Raw genomic sequence first — 18948 nt, forward strand, 5'->3', positions numbered from 1 at the left:
TGCAGCTGTTTTTATTGTCAGCCCCCTTCAAAATTTGCCCACAAACAAGTGCCTTTGCAGGACGGGAGTATTATTTCGGGCAAGAATGGGCTTTTTGTTCGGCACATAATTAGCTGATTTTTTTCTCCCGGAGACAAAAAAAAAAAAAAAAAAAAAATAAAAAAAAAATCAGGCAATCCCCTGATTGTGGCAGCAGCAAGCGGAGCGTGATTGTGCCTGGGAAGTGGAGCAGGCGTGAGGGGAGCCCCACGGAGGGACCCCCACAGCCGCTGGGACACCGCAAGAGCCGTTCCCAGGGGGGCTAAACCGAAAGATGTCGTGGAAATCCATGCTCCAAAGGGTCAGGCTTGGTTAGGGGAGCACCTTTCCCCCGTGGCTGGGCCGTGGTGCGGGTACAGACCTGGTGCCACGTGGCGCCGACTTGAAATGTGGCACCAAAATGCTGCACCCGTGTCACCCGGAGTGGGGATTGGTGAGGAGCAGGTGGCTTTCTGGCAGGTTTTGTCCCCAAAAACCTTGCGAGGGGAGGAGCAGCAGGGATGTGGAGGCATCTTTAAAGCGGGCAGGTTTTGTGGGGTGGGTGTGACTCCCTCCAGAGTGCGGAGTGTGGGCTCAACAATCCCCCAAATCCAGGCAGGGAGCGGACGCAGCTTTTTGGAGCGAGAAAGTGAAAGAAGAGAGCCGGGAAGGAAGGCTGGGATGTGCTTGAGCCCTTCCAGGTGGGAATCCACAGGGCAGAGCATCCCTCCAGCCGGGCCTGGGAGCTGCCGGCTGCTCCCAGCCCTTTGGGCACCTCCAGGCTGATTTCCATGGGACACACAGGATTGGTGCCCATCCTCCCAGTGGGCACCACAGAGAGGGGACAGCTCTGTTTTCCAGCAGCTCATAAATCCCGTGCCTTTATCCAAAGCAAAAGTCGGGCTCGCAGAGGCTCTCTCGAGCTAATTCTTGCATTCGCCGGGGACATTTTAATTGCGTGGGAAACGTCACCCTACTGTGCTTTTAAAGTCTTTTTTTTTTTTTCCTCTAGGAAAGGCAGGTGAGCAAGAGAAGAGGCCCTGAGCAGAACTACCCCCCAAAAATCAGTGACTTCTTAACGATGCAGGCATCAGGTGCGAGCCAAAATCAGGGATGCAGCCGCGGCTCCCACTCCTCCAACCCGCGGGGAAGGGGGAGGCAGTTCCGTGCGTGGCTCTGGGTTTATTCCAGCGTTTTGGGAGCTGAGCGGGCAGGATTTGCCCGCTGGCTGTGCACGGAGGGATGCGCCCCCCGCGCCACGCGTGCCCGCGGGGAACTCCCTCCCTCCTTCCCCCTCCCTTCACAGGGGGGAAAAAAGAGCAAAGCAAACCAAAAAAACACCCCCCAAACCCCTCATTCGCCGCCTTATCCCATTTACTCCTTCGCGTGTTCCCATCTGAACCCCTTCCAGCCCCCCCCCCCCCCGCGGCTCAGGCTGCCCTCCCGAGGGGATCCCCCCAAATTCCACTCCTTATTATAACTCCCAACTTTTTTTTTTTTTTCTGGTTCCCCCCCCCCCCCCCGCCGTCCCCTCTCCTTTCTTCCCCCTTTCCCCTCCTTTCCCCCCCCTTTTCTAACAAATTTGAAGGCGCTTGGGATTTTCGGGTAAAGGAAAAAAAGAGGCTAAAATGGTAAAAATAACACCGTGCAGGTTAAAAAACCAACCAACCAAACCAAACCAAAACAAAACCAAAAAAACAAAAAACAAAAAAAAAAGAGAGAAAGAAATTTGGCTTCCAGAATCCCGGCTCTTATCCCGAAATTCGTTCGGAGAAGGGGAAATGGGCTATTTTAGAAATGATTTTAAATGGGCACATATTTAAACCACCGGAGTCCGAGTATTTTAAGAGCCTTACAGGAGACCTTAATCAAACACGTCGCTACGGAGAGTTTAGTGGGGGGCAAACCCCACACACTCTCTCATCCCCGGCTTTTCGTGGAACCGAGTGGAGAAATCCGCCGGTTAAAAAAAAAAAAAATTAAAAAAAAAAAAATCCCGACTAAAAGTCTAAAATATTCCCAGGTCAGAGGGGCACCGTCTCATTAAAACCAGCGCGGTCCTGAAACTGCACTGCAGACATTAAAGTGCAGTATTTTTCAATTAGAGCTGACGAATTCAATCAAAATTCCATAGATTAGGATGAAATGAGGCATGGGTCATTTACAGGGGAATTTAATTGCAGAGCCATTAGACAAATAGTATATTTGCCATTCTCACATTATCCATCATTTCAGACATCAATAGAAGGAGCAGCATCTTTACTAATACAGCAGCACTTCCCAATCTCTGCCTGTAAACACTCCCTTTCCCCATAGCTCCTGATTATATCTGATTTCATTTAAAGCCATGGGGGATTATAAATGTTCCTGCAATCAGGTTCATTAGGACTTCAAAAAAAAAAAAAAAAAAAAAAAAAATCTCATTTCTGATTCGTATCGCTTTGCGGATCACCCAGCGCAGCCCGCGCTTTAAAATAAAAAAATAAAAAAGGGGGGAAAAGATTAAATAAATAAATAAATAATAAAAATCAAACGCTCTTTCATTACCGGGGCCACTTCGGGGTTTGATTATCACCCTGACGAGCCCCTGTTCAGATTGTGAGAGGCAAACCCGGCTTCCCACTGGGATCGCCACCCCCCCCCGCCCCATCCCCATCCCTGGGGGTGGGGCTCGATCCTTCTCCAGAGGGTCCCCGGGTAAGGAAAAAACACCAGACGGGACGGCAAAACCTTTTTATTTTTGCTGTGGGAGGGGTGCGCATCACTCCTTAATTGTCCCCAGCTCCTTGCAATCAGAGAGGTGTGTGCAGCAGGGCGGGGAATTCCCATTATTTGGAAATTGTTTTGCAGCTGGACCATCGGTGGTTTAATACCGCAGGGTGGGAAAACGAGCAGGAGCAGCCTAACCACACACACACAGAGAGAAAAAAAAAATCCTCGAGGAGAGAGAAGGTCTCTGACATTTTTTTCCTTAATAGCAGCTTAATATTAAACGTCTTTCATAAAACACGCACATCCAGATCTACTTAAAAAAAAAAAAAAAGAAAAAGAGGGCGAAAAAAGAGAAAAAACACAGAGAGCCTTCATTTCCCCCAAATGTATGACGGGCGCAGCGCTGTGTTAGCTGCCTCAGTAATTTAATTGGAATGAAACGTGAAAAATGTGTCATTTTTTGAAGAATTTATGCATCGCTTCCTGGAAATCTCATTGTCTTAACTAGCAGCCTACTGTGTTCTGTTTAGCAGGCATAATCGCATTTTTATGTGTCTCCGTATTAGAAGTTAATGTGACCTCCCGTCTTTAGCTGCTGGAAAATAATAATAATAACAACAAAAAAAAATAATAATAAAAACGAGCCTTTCCCCAGAACATCTGCATCAAAACAAGGCGCCGCCAGGAAGGGGAAAAAAAATCTATATTTGGGGTGTATATATAGATATCTATTTAAATATATATAGCCAAACGCATCTTTAACCGCCCGCCAAACTTATCAACCCCAGCCCGGAGCATCATCCCACTCGAAGCATCATCATCATCATCATCATCATCATCCCGCCCGGAGCATCATCAGCATCATCCCACACGGAGCATCATCATCATCATCAGCAGCAGCACCATCACCACCATCCCGCCCGGAGCATCATCCCGCCGCCGCGCTCCCCCCGCCGCCGGCAGAACGGCGCAAACCGAGGGGAGAACAACTCCCCCACCCCACCCCCCCCCGAAACGGCTCGGAGTCGGATTTTTCGGGAACATTTTTTCCCTTGAAATCTCGTTTTCCGGGTGTTTTTGGGGCTCCCCAGTGGGGTCCCGGCTGCCCCCGACGGCCGAGCGCAGCGCGCCCCCTGCCGGCCGCGGGGCGCCGCGCACCCCCCCATCCCCACCACCACCCCACGCGTGTCCCCCTCCCACGGACACCCCTTGTCCCCTCTGTCACCCCCCAGACCCACTTATTCTGCCCCCTCTGATGTGCGTTCCACCCCCGGGGATTTGGGATTTTGGGATGAGGATGCGGTCAGCCGGCGGGACTCGCTCTCTGTGGATCCAGAGGTGAAACGCGACATTCTCGCCGCTCCGCAGGCCACACAAAAGATGAAAGGAGCGCCAAAATTTAGGTTGGGTTGCTTCAAACGAACGGGATGGCTCAGCCAGGTTGCGTTTTCCCAAAATCCCTTTCAATTCCCACCAAAACAAACCGTGGAGTCAAACAGCCACGAAAGGCACGAGGGGCCAGGTCTCAAGCGGCCACGGACATTTGGGATGGGGCATTCCCCTGAGAGGCACAAAAGATTGGGAACGTTGGGAAGGTTTGGTGATGCTCCTTCTCATCCATGTAGGGCGAGGGAAGTTGTGGAAGCAGCAGGTGGAAGCTGGGAGAGGGGAAGAATTCTTTTTCCTCCCCGTTTCCATGCTCCACGGGCAGCAGCTCTGAGAGCCAGGGATGCTGTCTGCTTTCCAAGCAAAGTCCAGCCAAACATGAAAAATGAGTTTATATATATATATATATATATATACAATAATATATAATATATATATGTATATATAAAAATATAATATATACAATTTTTTGGTGGATTTTTTTTTAAAGGAAACAACCAAAACTGAGTGTAATTCAGCACTGGAAGAATTTTGGGGAGCACTGTGGCATGAAGACAGCTGTTCTCCCAAGGGATACACGTGTGCACATCCTTTGGTTCAGCAGGAATTAATCTGGGGAACATGAGGGAAACAAATCCTCACTCCTCCTGCTACCTTTGGCCAGGTCACTGTGGGAAATGAAAGCCCCAGCTCCACCACCATTTCGGGTTTTCCAGCCCCTTCATGCGCCAGCCTGGGAACTGTGCTAGGTGCCAGGGATATGGGAGGTGCTGGTGCATCCCATGGACTGCAGGGAGCTGGAATATCATCCTCCTGTGTGGAATAACCACAACCTTCTTAGCAGCTCCTAAATAAATAAAATAAAAAAAAAAAATATTTAAAAGTTTATTTTAGGGTCTGCCACTGGACTTTGCATCCTGTTAAAGGCTTCTACACAGCACCCCTGCTTGTGCCACTCCCAGGTGAGATTTATCCCAGGGGATTTGATGCCCAGGTGGGCTGGTTTGGGTCACCTGGGCTGATTTGAGTCACCCACCCTGTCCTTCCCTTCTCACCCTGCTGCTTTGCAGGGATCCCCCGTAACAAGCACTGTTCCCACCTGCAGCCGGCTCCTTCCAGCCACCAATCATTTTATTCCTCTTTACAATCTATTTAAAGCACAATTAGAAGACAAAAAAAAAATCAAACCAAAACAAACCAAAACAAGGAAATTATACAAATTCCAGCCAAAAGCACATCTTAGTTCTGTTGTGAATCCCTGGAAAACAGCCGTCCATCATGGAAAGCGGCGCTCCTTGGCTCCCCTGGCACAAATGGATGCCGCTGTGCCCCATGGAAGGGCTGGATTTGGACCTGGATCTGCTCCTTCACAGCACAACTCCTTCAGGCTCCAGCAGCAGGAAGTCACGGAGAGCCTTGGGCACGGGCAGCAGAGGGATGAGGGAATGGCATTTGCTCCCAAAATTTGTCCGGATGGCGGAGCGGCACAAGTGCTGCAGGCACCGGGCCGTGCCCGCCAGCCCAAAAAGGGACTCGTAGAAAGACTGGTGCTGCTGCAAAGAGAGGGCAACACCAGCATCACCCACCTGGGCTTGGTCTTTTCCCGACTCCCAAAGAAGCTGGGGGTGTTTTGGGATGAAGATCTAAGGGAAGGAGGGAAGGAGCCCATGTGTGACTGTGGGTTAGGGGTCTGTGCATTGACACGGCTCCACAGGCAAAGGGTGGCTGAGGAATTCTGGAATTCTCCTGGATTCTGGAGGAAACCAGCCTTGGGGAGGGTGCAGCAGCATCCCACAGAAAGCTGGCGTAGAAGAGACCCCGTTCCTGAGACAGGGAAGCAAAGCAGGATTGGGCTGTGCAGCCTCGGCCTGTCCTCAATTTGGGGAAAAAAAAAAATCCTTTCTCCCATTCCCCAGAACAAGCTGAAGGGTTTTTTCGCATTCCAGAAGCCATTCCTCACCCTGTGGGGCCAGGAGCCATCCCAAACCATCCCAGAGAGGGCTGGCTGTACCTGTTGCACTTCTGAGAAGGAGATTTTTCCAAGCCAAAATGAGTGATGTGGGCTCCTGCTGGGAAGTGCTCTGGCTCCAGGGTCACTTCCAGAGGCTGAGTGGATTTTATGGCAGGTTGGGGCAGGGATGTGGAGTGTGAGGATGGTGGAGCCGAAGGGATGCAAACTTGGAGGGATCAGGTGTGTGGTGGTGCTCTAGGGAATATTCCTTTTGGTCTTTCTCTGTCCAAGTGAAGTCTGGGTAGGGGGAAAAAAACTCCACTCTGTGGGGAAAAGAAATCCCTGTTCTGTGGGGAAAAGAAATCTGTGTCCTGTGGGGAAATCCCCCTCCTTGGGTCTCAGCCAGCCCTGCCAAACCAGCAGCACTGTCTCACCTGGAACACCTCCTCTGGCACGGCCTTGGCCCACTCCTGGGAGACCGGGATTTGTGAGTAGGAATTGAAGAGGACTTCGATGACCTCCGGCACGGCAGCGCAGGATTTCAGCACCTGTCCAGGGACAGTGTGAGGCCTCAGACAGAGACAGGCAGGGCCAGAGGGGGACAACATCCACCTGCTGCAGCCAGGGTTTGTCCCACCCCAGCACGCTCCAGGCTGGGGATGGCTCCAGGCCGGGATCAGGCAGCTGTGGGGTTTCTCCTGGCACGTTTTGGAGCTTTTGCTCCATCTGTGGAGCAGTGGGAAGACCCCGCCCTGCTGAGGCACTTCATCCTCGGGATGCAGCCCTCACTTCTTGTTTACATTTTTGGCTTGTGCCTGACAAGGCAGGATAATATTTTCTTTATGGTTTGATGTAAAATCAATGGAACGCAGAGCCGTGAGGCGGCTGCACTGGCTGCTCTTCTGCCAAGCCTGTCTCTGACATTCCCGAGGCAGGGGAAATCCCTCTAAGCCACGCTGGCTCCATCCTGCCCTTCTGCTGGGCTTTCATTTCCATCACTCCCCAACGCCACCCAAATTCTCTCAAATTCTCTCCCAAATTCTCCCACCCCGCCACCTTTACACTTCCCAAAGCTCCCAACCGCAAGGCCCCCCGTGTGAGGGGATCTCCGGGCGCCATTTTGGGGCCGGTACCTTGACGAAGGCAGGGGGCCATATCTTTTGGGAGCCGTGGTTGAGCAGCAGCTGGATGGTGAGGTGGGGACGCAGATCCCTGTGGGAGGCAGCGCCCTGCAGGGCCCAGCCCAGCGGGGACACGCCGTCGTAGTCGATGGCGTTGGTGTCGGCCCCGCGCCGCAGCAGGAGCCGCACCAGCTCGGCGTTGGCCGCCCCGCACGCCCGGTGCAAGGGGCTCCTCCAGCTCTCATCCCGGGCACCCACGTCGGCGCCGTGGGCAACCAGCAGCCGGAAAAGCCGCAGGGAATCCTCGCCCGTGCCCGAGGCCTGCCCGCAGAGGATGCCCAGGGCCGTCTCCTCCCGCGCGTTGCGGGCGTCGACGTGCGCCCGGCGCCGCAGGTAGAGGTGAGCGTGGTCGCAGAGGCCGTGCCTGGTGGCCACGTGCAGGGCTGTGTCCCCTGCGGCCTCGCTCGGCAGATCCACGGCGGCCCCGTGTCTCAGCAGGAGCCTGGCACACCTGCAGGAAGGTGGGAAGGCTGGGGATGAAGCTCCAGGACAGGGTTTGAGGGGCGGGGTGGGCTGGAGCCATGAGGGATGATGGGGTGGGAGGTGGTGTGGGGGGAGGATGGAAGTCATGCTGGAGCTCAGTAGAGGCTGGGCAGGGTGGCACTGTGACCTGGTGCCCTCCACTGTCAGGGCAATGGTGGTTTGGGCAACGACTCCCTCCTGCCCTTGACCAGTGCCATTCACGGATGGTCGTCCTTGACTGTCCTTGACCATCTCAACCATCCTTGAGTGTCTTCAACCATCCTTGACTGTTCCTGACCATCCTTGACCACCCTGACCATCCTTGACTGTCCTCAACCATCCTTGATCATCCCTTGACTGCCCTGAGTGTCCTCGACAATCTGGACAACCTTGACTGTCCCTGACCATCCCTGGCCATCCTTGACCATTCCTGAACACCTTGACCATCCTAGGCCCACTTGCTTGGATATAAAAATGGATTTTCCTTCTCCCTTTGAGGGACCCAAACACCTGTGTTGTGCTCTTGGTCCAGAGGACACTAAAGGATTGTGTTTTCCTAGAATCATGGAATATCCTGAACTGGGAGGGACCCACGAGAATCATGGAGTCTAAGGGAGGAGCACCAATCTTTAACCCCCTCTGCCTCTTCAATCTTCCTCTAAAGGTGCTTTTCTTTCAGCTCAGGCGTCACCGGAGCCCTGTGGGAGGGTCTGGGCTAACACAGAAGCACCACAACGGGGAGAGAAGTCCCAGCCTGTTCCTTCCAGCAGCAGGGATGGGGAAGAAGAGGAGCCGCAAGGAGAAAGGACAGCACCAGGATATTGCTTGTTTTCCCTGGCTCAGGGAAAGGCTAACATATGTGGGGAAAATAATAAAATAAAGAAAGAATGAAAGAATGAAAGAATGAAAGAATGATAACAATAATAATAATGATAATAATAATTATAATGATAATAATAATAATAATAATATACTTGACTCTTCGTGGACCTGCCTCATCACCTCCCCCAGGATTTGATGGGAGGTGGGAAGATTTTCACTGTCCTTGGCAGTGCAGAATCTACAAATTCCTCCCTGGGCTGCTTTTCTCATGGATTTCAAGCCTGAGTTTGCCAGGAAAAAAATCCTGCAGGATCTTTTCCTGCAGCATGGGACGGTGTAATGCTCCCAGAGGTGCCAGCCCTCACCAGAGGCATCCACCACGGATGCTCTGCTTGGGGTCTGGTTGCATGTGAGTGGCTTTAGGTGGGGTTGTGCCATTCCCAAAACCCTCAGATCCTTCCTTTCCAATTTGCTTTTTTTTGGTCTAGGATGCTGAATCCCTTTCTCAAGGAATGTTTTATCTCCCTGAGGCTTTTCTTGGGGCTTGCTGGCTGCTGTTGGAGGGGATCACTCAGACACTCAGTCTCTTTCATTGGTCTTGTCCACCCTTGTCAGCAGGGAATCTGTAATTATTATTATAAAGATTACAAAGATTATAAAGATTCTCTTGGGACTTCTCCAGATTAACTTAGTCCTGATGTCACAAGCAGCTCTGGCACTCTAAAATAACATACTCAGGGCAAACCAAGGGATGGTTCTGCAGGGGAAAGTGGGGGAAAAAACCTGCTGACTTGGCTGCAAAAATGCAGCAGCCCAGCCTGTGAGAAAAATCCCCTTTTGTTCTGTTTTTCTTCCTTTTTTTGGGGGGGGGGGGGGGGGGGGTAGATCATGCTTAAAGCGTTCCCAGGCAAGGAGGCAGCTGTGCCTGGAGACCTTGGGCACAAACATTGCCCTGGTTTGGGAGAGAGTGCCCAGGCTGAAGCTTTCCACCCACACAGGCAGCACAGAGGGAACATTCCCCTGCCCTTAATTTCCAGGTAAAGAATGGATCGTCCAGCCCAGCATCCTTTCTGTGCCGTGGGGAATTTTCCCTCACAGAGAATTCCTTACTGGGAGCTCAGCTCCTCTTGATCTCCTGCTAGATATCCCAAATATTCTCCTGTGGAAATGCCATCCTTCCCAGCAGCTGCATCACTGGAGGGTTATTCTTTCTGGCTGGCAGGTTCAAAGGCTTGCTTGTTGGAAGAAACCCAAGCTGGTTTACATCGAATTTTCCCCCTGGGTGCTCCTCCCTTGGCAAAGAGGGAATGTTGGCAAGGAGCTATGAATAAGGGGTGATCTCTTCCAATGAATGTGAAAGGTGGAAGCCTGGGAGGAGCATTTGCCTCCTGTTTGGATGTCTGGGCATCAGCAGGTGCTGGGTAGATGCCCTTGTTAACCTTTAGAATCTCTCCTCGTGAATTCACGCACTCCAACACTTCACCAGCGTTTCTGGCTCCCTGCATTTTCATTCCCACCCTGCTTGTTGCCATCAGATTAGACTAAAATCCCATTAAACAAGGCCCAGTGCTGGCTTGCTGCTTTTTTAAGGGCTCCTCTCCAGTTTTCTGGGAATACTGAAAGAGCACGCTGCATTCAGTTTTCTGTTTAGCTCAGCAGCAATTCGGTGGCACAACAAACAGGTTGATTTTCCATCCATCCTGGTACCTAATTTTGACTAATTTAAACTCACTTCCAAGCCATTGCCAACTCATTTGCAGGTCATGGGTGATGTCTCCTTGTTTGGGCAAGTCACTTCTTAAGGTAAAAGAAATTTGGGGTGAGTGTTGTTAGTGCTCCACCCCTACCCTGCCCTGGGCTCGTGGATCCAATGAAATGGGAGAAAATTATTTGGGGTTGATTTTTTTTATTATTATTGTTTCTTCACCCATCAGAGAGTCAGGGCAGGATGTGCCCGTTGCCCTCCTGGATGCCAGGATGGCTCCCACTGGCTGGGATGAAAAGTCCCCAGGCTGGGAAAGTGGGATTTAGTTAGAAATGGGATGCGATGAACAACCAGCAGGAGGAGCAGGAGATTGGGGCAGCGGAGGCTGGAGGAAAATTCCCGTCCCGAAAACCCACTCAGGCCCCGGTTTCCTGAAGCCGAAAGCTCCTGTTTGTTTTTTCCTCCCGTCCCTGGGGTCGGAGCGAGGTTTATCAGTAAAAGCCCTCGTTTTGTCACATGTCAGAGAGCAGGGCCAGGCCTTGGGCTGTGCCCTGGGGCTGCTTTTGGCCTCTTTATTTCTCGCTCAGGACCCCTGAAGGAGCTGCTCTTCCCCAGCTTCCCAAACCGATGGCTCCAAACGCTCCGAGTGTTGCATTTAGCAAGGCTAAACAGAGCAGAGGATGAGGTTTAGCACTAGATGATGCTAAATGCTGGCTTTTCAATACCCTGGGCTTTTTTTCCCCCCTTTGCAGTGCTGCTTATTTCCCACAGCCACGAGGGCAGAGTGTCCAGGACGATGCTGGAATAGCTGGAGGGTGCCTGGGGCCGGGTCCACTGGGTCAGTACCCACCTCCCTGGCATTTGGGAGCCTTGTCTTGACCGCGGTGCCTTTTTAGGCACTGCCTTCCTGCCCAGCTCCCGTTTCCTGCTAATTCCTCCCACCCTGTCGCCGGCAGCTCTGGTGCTCGCTCCCCATCCCACTGCTCCTTGCATGCAGCCCCTTGGACGCTGCCTGAGCTCCTGCACTGACTCATCCCACCTTTCATCCCCCATCCCTCAGCTCTGGGGGCTCGGAGCAGGTGGTGCTTCCAGCTCCCAGGGTGGAGGGGAAGGCTCGGAGAAGGGAACTGCACAGCCGAGTTGCGTGGAAGTGGGGGTGACACCTCCTTGTCCCATCCCTTGGCTTCACAGAGCCCTCTTCCCTACGCGCAAGGCTGGAGAAGGGAAATTCCTCTCCAGGCAGGCTCTCCCCGGTAGCCTGGGATGTTCAGGGAGATCTGAAGGAGGACTCTACAGACGTTCAGCATCCCTTCCTCCGTGGGCACCGCGCTGGGAGGCGGGAGCCGTGTCCTGCATCCCTGCCAGGCGCCTTCCCGCCGCCCCACGCCCGCTCTCCCCTCCCCGCCGCCGCCGCCGAGACTCTTCCTCTCCCCCTCAATTATTTTTATTTTATTTTTTTTCGGGGTGCCAATAAAGGCAGGCTCCTTTAATCATCCCGGCTTTAAGAGGGAAAAGGGAGAGCGCCAGGGAGAGAGTGCAGTGAATTTAGAGACTCATCTTACCCCACCATGTTAATTATCTCGGCTGTAAAAAAGAGGTCAAGGAGAGGAACTCTACTAAATAGGCCGACGTTGGCATGAACAGCTCCTAAAGTGAAGAAGGTAAGACTGAACTTTACTGGAACTTTTTTTTTTCCATCTCTTCAAAAAGCCCCTAGATTAAAGCTCTGATATCCTTTTTGTTGAAATCTCATGGATTCTGAAGCTCAAATGGCTGGAAGGAAGCCCAGATAATTTTTTTTTATCCCAGTCACTGAGAGGCTCAAAGGTTTTAAGTCCTGCCCCCATGGTGAATTGCCGAGTATATGGGAATACAGAAGAACCTGGCACATAGGTGTTCTGGCCATTGTTATCGAGAGGGAGAAAAATAAAATAGCTCTCTATGTAGGTCAATGACCTGCTCTTTGTTGTCAGTAAAAAATTAAGGATGACCTAAAATCTACTACTCAACGAAAAAAATAATAAAATAAAAAAAAAGGAGGCGAGGTAAAGTAGTCTCCCCCTAATCAAAGAGGAAATGTTTGTGTTACCCAAAGCTTGACCTCCTCAGTCTCTAACTTTAGCAAAGTCTTTGCGATTGAAAAAGCAGTGGTCGAAACCTCAAACCCTGTCTGAAATGTCTATTAATTTTTGATCTTTCAAGGGAGTTGGCTTAGTTATTGTAGAAGCCCCCGTAGCGCCGGGCGCCGTAGTTAAGGGGCTCTCAGCATTTCCATTATAAAGCCCCAATATTCCAGGGCTTTACAACTCAGCTGTTCCCACGTTGGGGCTGTCTGATCCCCTTGGTGGCTGTGCTGCCATCCCCCTCCGCCTTCCAAGGGAATGGGACATGCAGATCGGTGAGAACAGCTCCGTTTTTACACATATATACGCATCTATAAAATCGTATTTTTTTCCAAGCTTGGAAGCAAAACCAGGGCACCTGGACCTCTGGGGTCCAGGAGATCCTCTGCACGCCCTGGGCTGGTTTGGTCACCCCATCTCTTCAGGGAATCAAGGAATCGCAGGGATTTTAGGATGGGGCTGGAGGCTGAAGCTTTAAGGTCAAAGGAGAGCTCAGGTGAAGGAATTAAAGCCAGCTCCTTGTCAATGGTAGGGCTGCTTGCAGCATCCTCCCTTTCCCCTCTTGCCCCTTCCAGCCCCCATGGCACCAAGGATGTGTTGGATTCATCCCTAGATTTTTGGCTGAACCAGAATGCCATTAATACTTGATTTTTGGACATCTTGCAGAGACTCATTTCTAAGCTGCGATCAAGTCTTTCCCTCTCTGGCTGCTTCCCTTCTCCAGAACACTCTCCCTGTGTCCATGATATGTTGGAACCTTGCTTTCACCACCTACTTCCAGTGAATCTTTCCTGCCTGGAGGGCGGAGGATGGAAGCCAGGCTGGCTTTTCACGCAAGCTGGCAGGTGATGGAATTCACTGTGGCCCTAAGCAGTTTGATCAGGATATCAAGTGGCTGAGCTCTTTATTTAAAAAAAAAGGAAAATATCCTGATTCCGTGTGTCTGATGATCCAGGCACTTAAAGTGTTACAGAAACATATTTTTCCATATTTCTCCATATTTTTTATGCTCGTCTGTGTGATGCTGATCCAGGGAGAGATGTGGATGCACATGGACGAGCCTCAGCCCTGACTACGAACCAAGGTGGATCTTGTGTGGGGTCAGGGGGTGGGAGGATTGCTCCACATCCCATAGACCCATCCTGACCATCTCCTGGGGGAAGTGAGCTGGATCTGGGATGCAGGACACACTGATTTTAGGAGAAGCAGTCAGGAAAGAGAAGGAAGGAAAAGCTGGGGCTGGGTTGCTCCTGTCCATGGGAAGAAGATTTAGGCTGTGCAATGTGCCTGGCTCCAAAATGTGCTTTTTTTTGTCTCTGCTGTGGCAGCTGGGAGATGTGGGAGCATGTGGGAAGCCTTGCCATGGATCATGGCATCTTTTTTTGCTTCCCACAGGCAAAACTCCTGGCCTCTGTGCACAGAGGATGCCCAGTGAGGTTATCACGGAATCCCACGCTGCTCAAAGCTCATTCCATTCCACCCCCTGCCACGGGCAGGGACACCTCCCACTATCCCAGGTTGCTCCAAAGCCCATCCAACCCGGCCTTGAGCACTTCCAGGGACGGCCCCAGCAGTGGGATGCTGATGGGCCCCCGTCCTTACCCCAGGGAGTCCGGGGTGGTGCAGAGGTGCAGCGGGGCCATGCCCTCATCGCTCTGCAGGTTGGGCTCGGCCCTGTACTCCAGCAGCAGCTCCACGCAGTCGCTGTGCCCAGCCCGGCAGGCCTCGTGCAGGGGTCCCTGTCCCCCCGGGGCCAGGTTGGGGTCGGCCCCGTGGCGCAGGAGGTGGCGCAGGCAGTCGGGGTGGCCGTGGCGGGCGGCGAGGCACAGCGGGGTGCTCAGCTCCCGCCTCTCCTCCAGCGCCCACAGCCCTGCGGGACACGGGAATGGGATGAGCCCCTGGATCACCATCCCCTGCCCACCGGCCTTGTGGCCGGACCAGCTCCAGACACCGCTTCTCCCGTTTTTCTCTGGCAGCTTTAGGTGTTCCAAAGGGGCTGGTTGCACTTGGTTGGCAAGAGGGGAAACAAAACTCCCTCAAAACTCCCTCGGTGTGTGCTCATGCAGGAGCAGGATTTCATGTGGGATGAGGTGGGCAAGCCAATGCCCTGCCTGCCATCAGGGCACGCAATCCTGTGGGCAAGAGGCTGGCAGGAGCTAAAAGGCAGCTCACGAATTCCCCAGGGAGGGAAAGGCTGTCTTTGCTGGGAATGAAGGCACCCAAGCCAAGTGGCAGCGTGTTGGGAGGGGGATGGAGGGCTGGGCATGGGATGTGCTGGGTTTGGGATCAGCCAGAGTGAGGAATTGCATTTCCCAACAGCTCCAGGACCTCCTGGACCATCTCCTGAGCATGATGCTCCATGAGCACCTGGGACCATGGGGAGCATCACCTCAGGAGGAGGCACCAGGTACCACTCTCCTGGGAGCCTCTTATCTCTCCCAGATAGGACCATGAGGAATTTGGGCTGTGAGCCCTCCTGCAAGCATTTCCAAACTACAGGGTGTCTAATCCTGACCTGAAAAAATCATGTAGATGCACGGATTTTACACTTCCACTGGGTTAGTACGTGCAGAAGAGAAGAAAATATGGAAAGTGATGAATATCTATGGCCAGACCTGTGGGCTAACCAGACACCATCCACCCTGGGAACACTTAAGGCACCTAAATGCACTGCACCTCTCCTGTTTAGGGTTAGTAAACGCCCATTTATTTCATTTTCCTCGCCTGGCCCTTAAAGGAAAGGTACCTGAGAGTCCAATAGAGGCTTGGCTTTTCACCTGCCACTGCAGCTCGTTTTTACTGATCTCAAAGACCAGGTTGACATCTTGGTGGTATCGCTCAGTCAGCACCTGGAGGCTCCTCAGGTCTCCCGTGACCAGGGCTGTGTAAAACCTGGCGATGGGAGCACGAGCTGCTAAGGGATGCTCCGGATCCAATTTGGAGGAAATCCTCAGCTTTCCTGTCCCAGCTCCTGGTAACTCGCTCATTCCAGTGCTTCCCGGTGTGCACGTCCTGGCTGGGGGGACAGCCAAGCTTTTACAGTTCATTGTTTCCGTCCTCTTGGCTCATTGTCTAATTATAATCCAGTCCAGGCTCTGCTGTGGCGTATTTATAACTCCAGAGGGGATGGATCACGATGGACACGGGGTACACTGAGGGTCAGGCGGTCACCAGGCCGTGCTGCAGCAGCACCCCTTGGATTAAACTGCTGGATTATTTGCAGGCTCCAATTTGGGACAGGGGTGTTTAGGCTGGGAGGAAAATGGTGCCTAGTGTTTAGGAAAGTTAAAAAAAATAAAGAAATTTAGTCACCTGCTGTCTGTCCATCCTCAATAACCTTATTTGTGTCCTCTGAGCTCTGGGAGGTTTTTCTTCCCTCTACTTTCTTTTTTTTTTTTTCATTGAGGTGCTCCTATGAGATTCCGGTCTTGTGGTTGCTCTCTGGAAAATCTGGGCTACGTGTTACTGGCCCAGCCTGGAATGTTGGGATGTCCCTGCAGGGATGCAAAGGCCAGCGAGGTACAAATCCTCCTGGGGCTTTGGCAGGGGAAGCTGCTCTCCCTGACAGTGCCTTGTATAGGAGAGAGAAAGCACCCAGACTCTGCTGCCGTCGGATGCCAGCACAGCTTTCCCTGTTCCCACTGCCCCGAGGCTCCTTTCCTCAAGGTCACCGGAGAAATCCGTGGTGGGGACAAGAATAGAGCCTGGCATCTCGTGACTCGGAGGCTCAGGGTGACAAACCCTCCCCTTCCCAGATTTCCCACCCACCTCTTTGGGGAATAAACCTGGTCAAAGCAGATTTTGGGATGTTAAACCAGAGCTGGAATGCTGCGTGGTTCCCTCTGTGTGGAGTCCATCTGAGCCTGGGAAAAAAGTTTGGGACCTTGCTGGGGATTCTGGGCATCCCTGGGTCAACCCCCCCATGCTGCCAGAGCCACGTGAGGTTCCTCTGAGTGTGTCCTCACCACCTGGCTGTGGTGACATCCATCTCTGGCCCTGGACTGTGGGAAGGGCATGGAGCCCCAAAACCTCCACACTGTGTCCATGCAGGATGGGGTTTGCTTGGGCAGGGGGTTCTTGGTGAAGGACCCCCCTTTTAAGGTCCCTATTCATGGGAAGCAGCATTGGGAGCTAATTTGAGGCCATCCTAGGTGGTCTTCCCTGTTTTCTCCTCTTCTCCCCTTTATCTCAAGACTGGCATTCCCACCTGGCTGTCCACAACCTCTTGGTTGGTTTGGAGCCTCCAAACCCCCTCATTTTTCTCTGCTTTTGCCACTTGTTGCTGTTCTGCTCCACCTAGTCCTTCTGTGCCCATTCCCCCCTCTGGTATGAACTGAACCACCTCCTCCAAGCACTGCTCTGGTATGAAAATCATCCTAGTTATCCCCCTGGGGTCCTTCAGCCAGCACAGGAGAAGGTCTGGAGATCCAGGGAGCGGCACAGACAGGGATCATTTACCTCAGGAACTTGTCCTGGGTCGCGTTTCCAGAGCCTGCCTTGCTTTCCCTCTTCTCACATTAGCAACCCTGTAATATTTTTGTGGTGACGTGGAGGAATCCTGCCTTCACATGTCCCTGCTCACGCCGAAGGGATCACCTTCCCCAGGCAGGGATTACCTCCCTGGGTAAATTTAGCAGTGAGTCCAGACCTTCTGGGTCAGACCTGGGCTAATTTCGTTAGGGGGGGTGTGTACGTGTGTGTCTGGCACTAAATTGCCCTTGAAATACCCCATGACCCTTCCCAATCAGCATCTATTTGCATATAAACACTCGAGTCTTGGGCCAGGATTAACTCATGGCTGAGGGAGGGGGTTAAAACCAGCCTGGGACAGCAAGGGTAGAGAGAAAAGGTCCCCTTGGCACACAGAACCCCAGGGTCTGAGCTCCTGCCAGCCCAGTCAAGTGCTCTTTCCACCCGGGAGCGGAGAGTGATGTCGGGATGAAGTCATGTTGCTGTGGATTTAAGGGGAATGCGGCTGTGCAGGCGGGTGGGATTTACTGCAGAGAGGAGCCAGGACAACTGTGGAACATCCTGGGGATGGCCAGGAGCCCCGGGGAGAACCTCCTGCTGGGGTTTAGAAGGAAAATGCAGGTGTTTCAACTGCTTGTAAAGCACTCGTTGCCTTCAGGCAGCGAGGAGTTTGGGTGGTGGAGGAAACTCCAGGAGCCTCTCCTCTGCCACTGCTGTGCTGCAGGGCCTTGGGCACACCACCTGTCAGCAGAGCTTTGAGATCCCTGAGGATCTGAGGGGCTGAGCCTGCAAAAAATCAGCCTGGGATCATCCTGCTGTGTCCTTACTTCAGCAAGGATGCCCCTGCACAGACCAGGGCCCCAACAAGGGGTGAGGGTGAGCACTTGTAGCCTCGCGCTCATCAATCTCCAACGCGGGGGGAGCATCTTCACCTTTTCCCCGCGCCCGACTGTTTGCAGAGCACACCTCATTGACCACAACATTAAGCATTTCCCTTCCTCAGATCAAGTCTATCTATTAATAATGGCTTAAATTGCCTGCTCCAGCTTCTCATTACTGGGAAAACTCACTCCTGGCACAGGCAGCAGCACAACACACAGCAGCAAAAGGGTTTGGAGACAGCTCGTCCCCCAAGTTCAGCTGCCACGTAACTCAGTCCTCATTCCGGGGGGAATCTCAGCCCTTGACCTGCTGGCTCCAAAAGCCCCACAAGACTGCCTTAAAACATCCAGATGTGCAGGTGTGCAGAGCTCCTGGCATCACCACCCTGATTTACAGCTGCCCTCTGGCAGCAGGGAATGGCGTTATTATCATTATCATCTTTCCAGGGAAATTTCCAGCGCCGTGCAGGAGCCCCAGGGCCGGCAGCCTGCAGCACTGCCTCCTCCAACATGGCTGATTTAAACTTTGTACCCCCTCCTAGCCCCCCCAAATAACTCAGATGGGGTTCCTGTGATGGCAGTGTCCTCCCAGCACCCCGAGGGGTGAGCAGGCAGGATGGCAATGCCCCAACCTACCTTGGAGCAATGTGAGGGCAGCTCTCCTGAGTGATGGTCACTCATCCCCCCTGGATCACCATCCCTGTCCGGGCAGAGCGAGGTGTGAGGTTCAATAATTCCCTCTCTGGGACCCAGGTGTCACCTTGCTAAGAGCCACCCTGCCCCCGGCACGTCCCCACGTTTATATTTGCAGCTCTCCATGTGACAGCACTGCCCAGTTATGTGGCTGGGTTGGACTGTGGGATGAGCCCCTGCCAACACACACGTCCTTGTCCCTGTGCCTGGGGAGGGGGTCATGCCTTGAACCCCCCCAAAAATACTTTAGCAGATGCTGCTACTGCTCAGCTCTTCTTTAAAAGCTGCTGCCCAGTGAAATATAAACTCATCCCGAGGCTGCATTGATTTTGCCCAGTTTTTATTGGAAATTAGATCATATTTAAGCATTTCCCTTTAACAGCTCTATATAATATGGAAAGGTCCTGTGCTGCAGTTAGTTTATAGTGGCCCATCTTTGACAGATGTAAATAATTCAATTAAAAAGCCCCCCCAAAATCTTTCCAGTTATAACTGCACTATTTTCCTTTTTCCCCCTCTTTCCCCATCAATTATAGGAATTTAA

General features: G+C 52.5%; 1 protein-coding gene across 1 annotated transcript; it reads right to left on the reverse strand.

The window, feature by feature from the left end:
• Positions 1-5483: 5483 nt before the first annotated feature.
• On the reverse strand, positions 5484-18481 carry ASB18 (ankyrin repeat and SOCS box containing 18; the record flags this gene model as incomplete). Its single annotated transcript, XM_082285585.1, has 6 exons — positions 18348-18481; positions 15107-15629; positions 13963-14230; positions 7201-7699; positions 6502-6615; positions 5484-5669 (listed from the first exon to the last, which is right to left on the reverse strand). The coding sequence occupies exons 2-6, from the start codon at positions 15405-15407 to the stop codon at positions 5484-5486; spliced, it is 1368 nt and encodes a 455-aa protein (XP_082141711.1). The 5' UTR covers positions 15408-15629; positions 18348-18481.
• Between the last annotated feature and the right edge of the window lie 467 nt (positions 18482-18948).

Source organism: Coloeus monedula, assembly GCF_965178545.1.
Source record: "Coloeus monedula genome assembly, chromosome: 7".
NCBI lineage: Eukaryota > Metazoa > Chordata > Aves > Passeriformes > Corvidae > Coloeus > Coloeus monedula.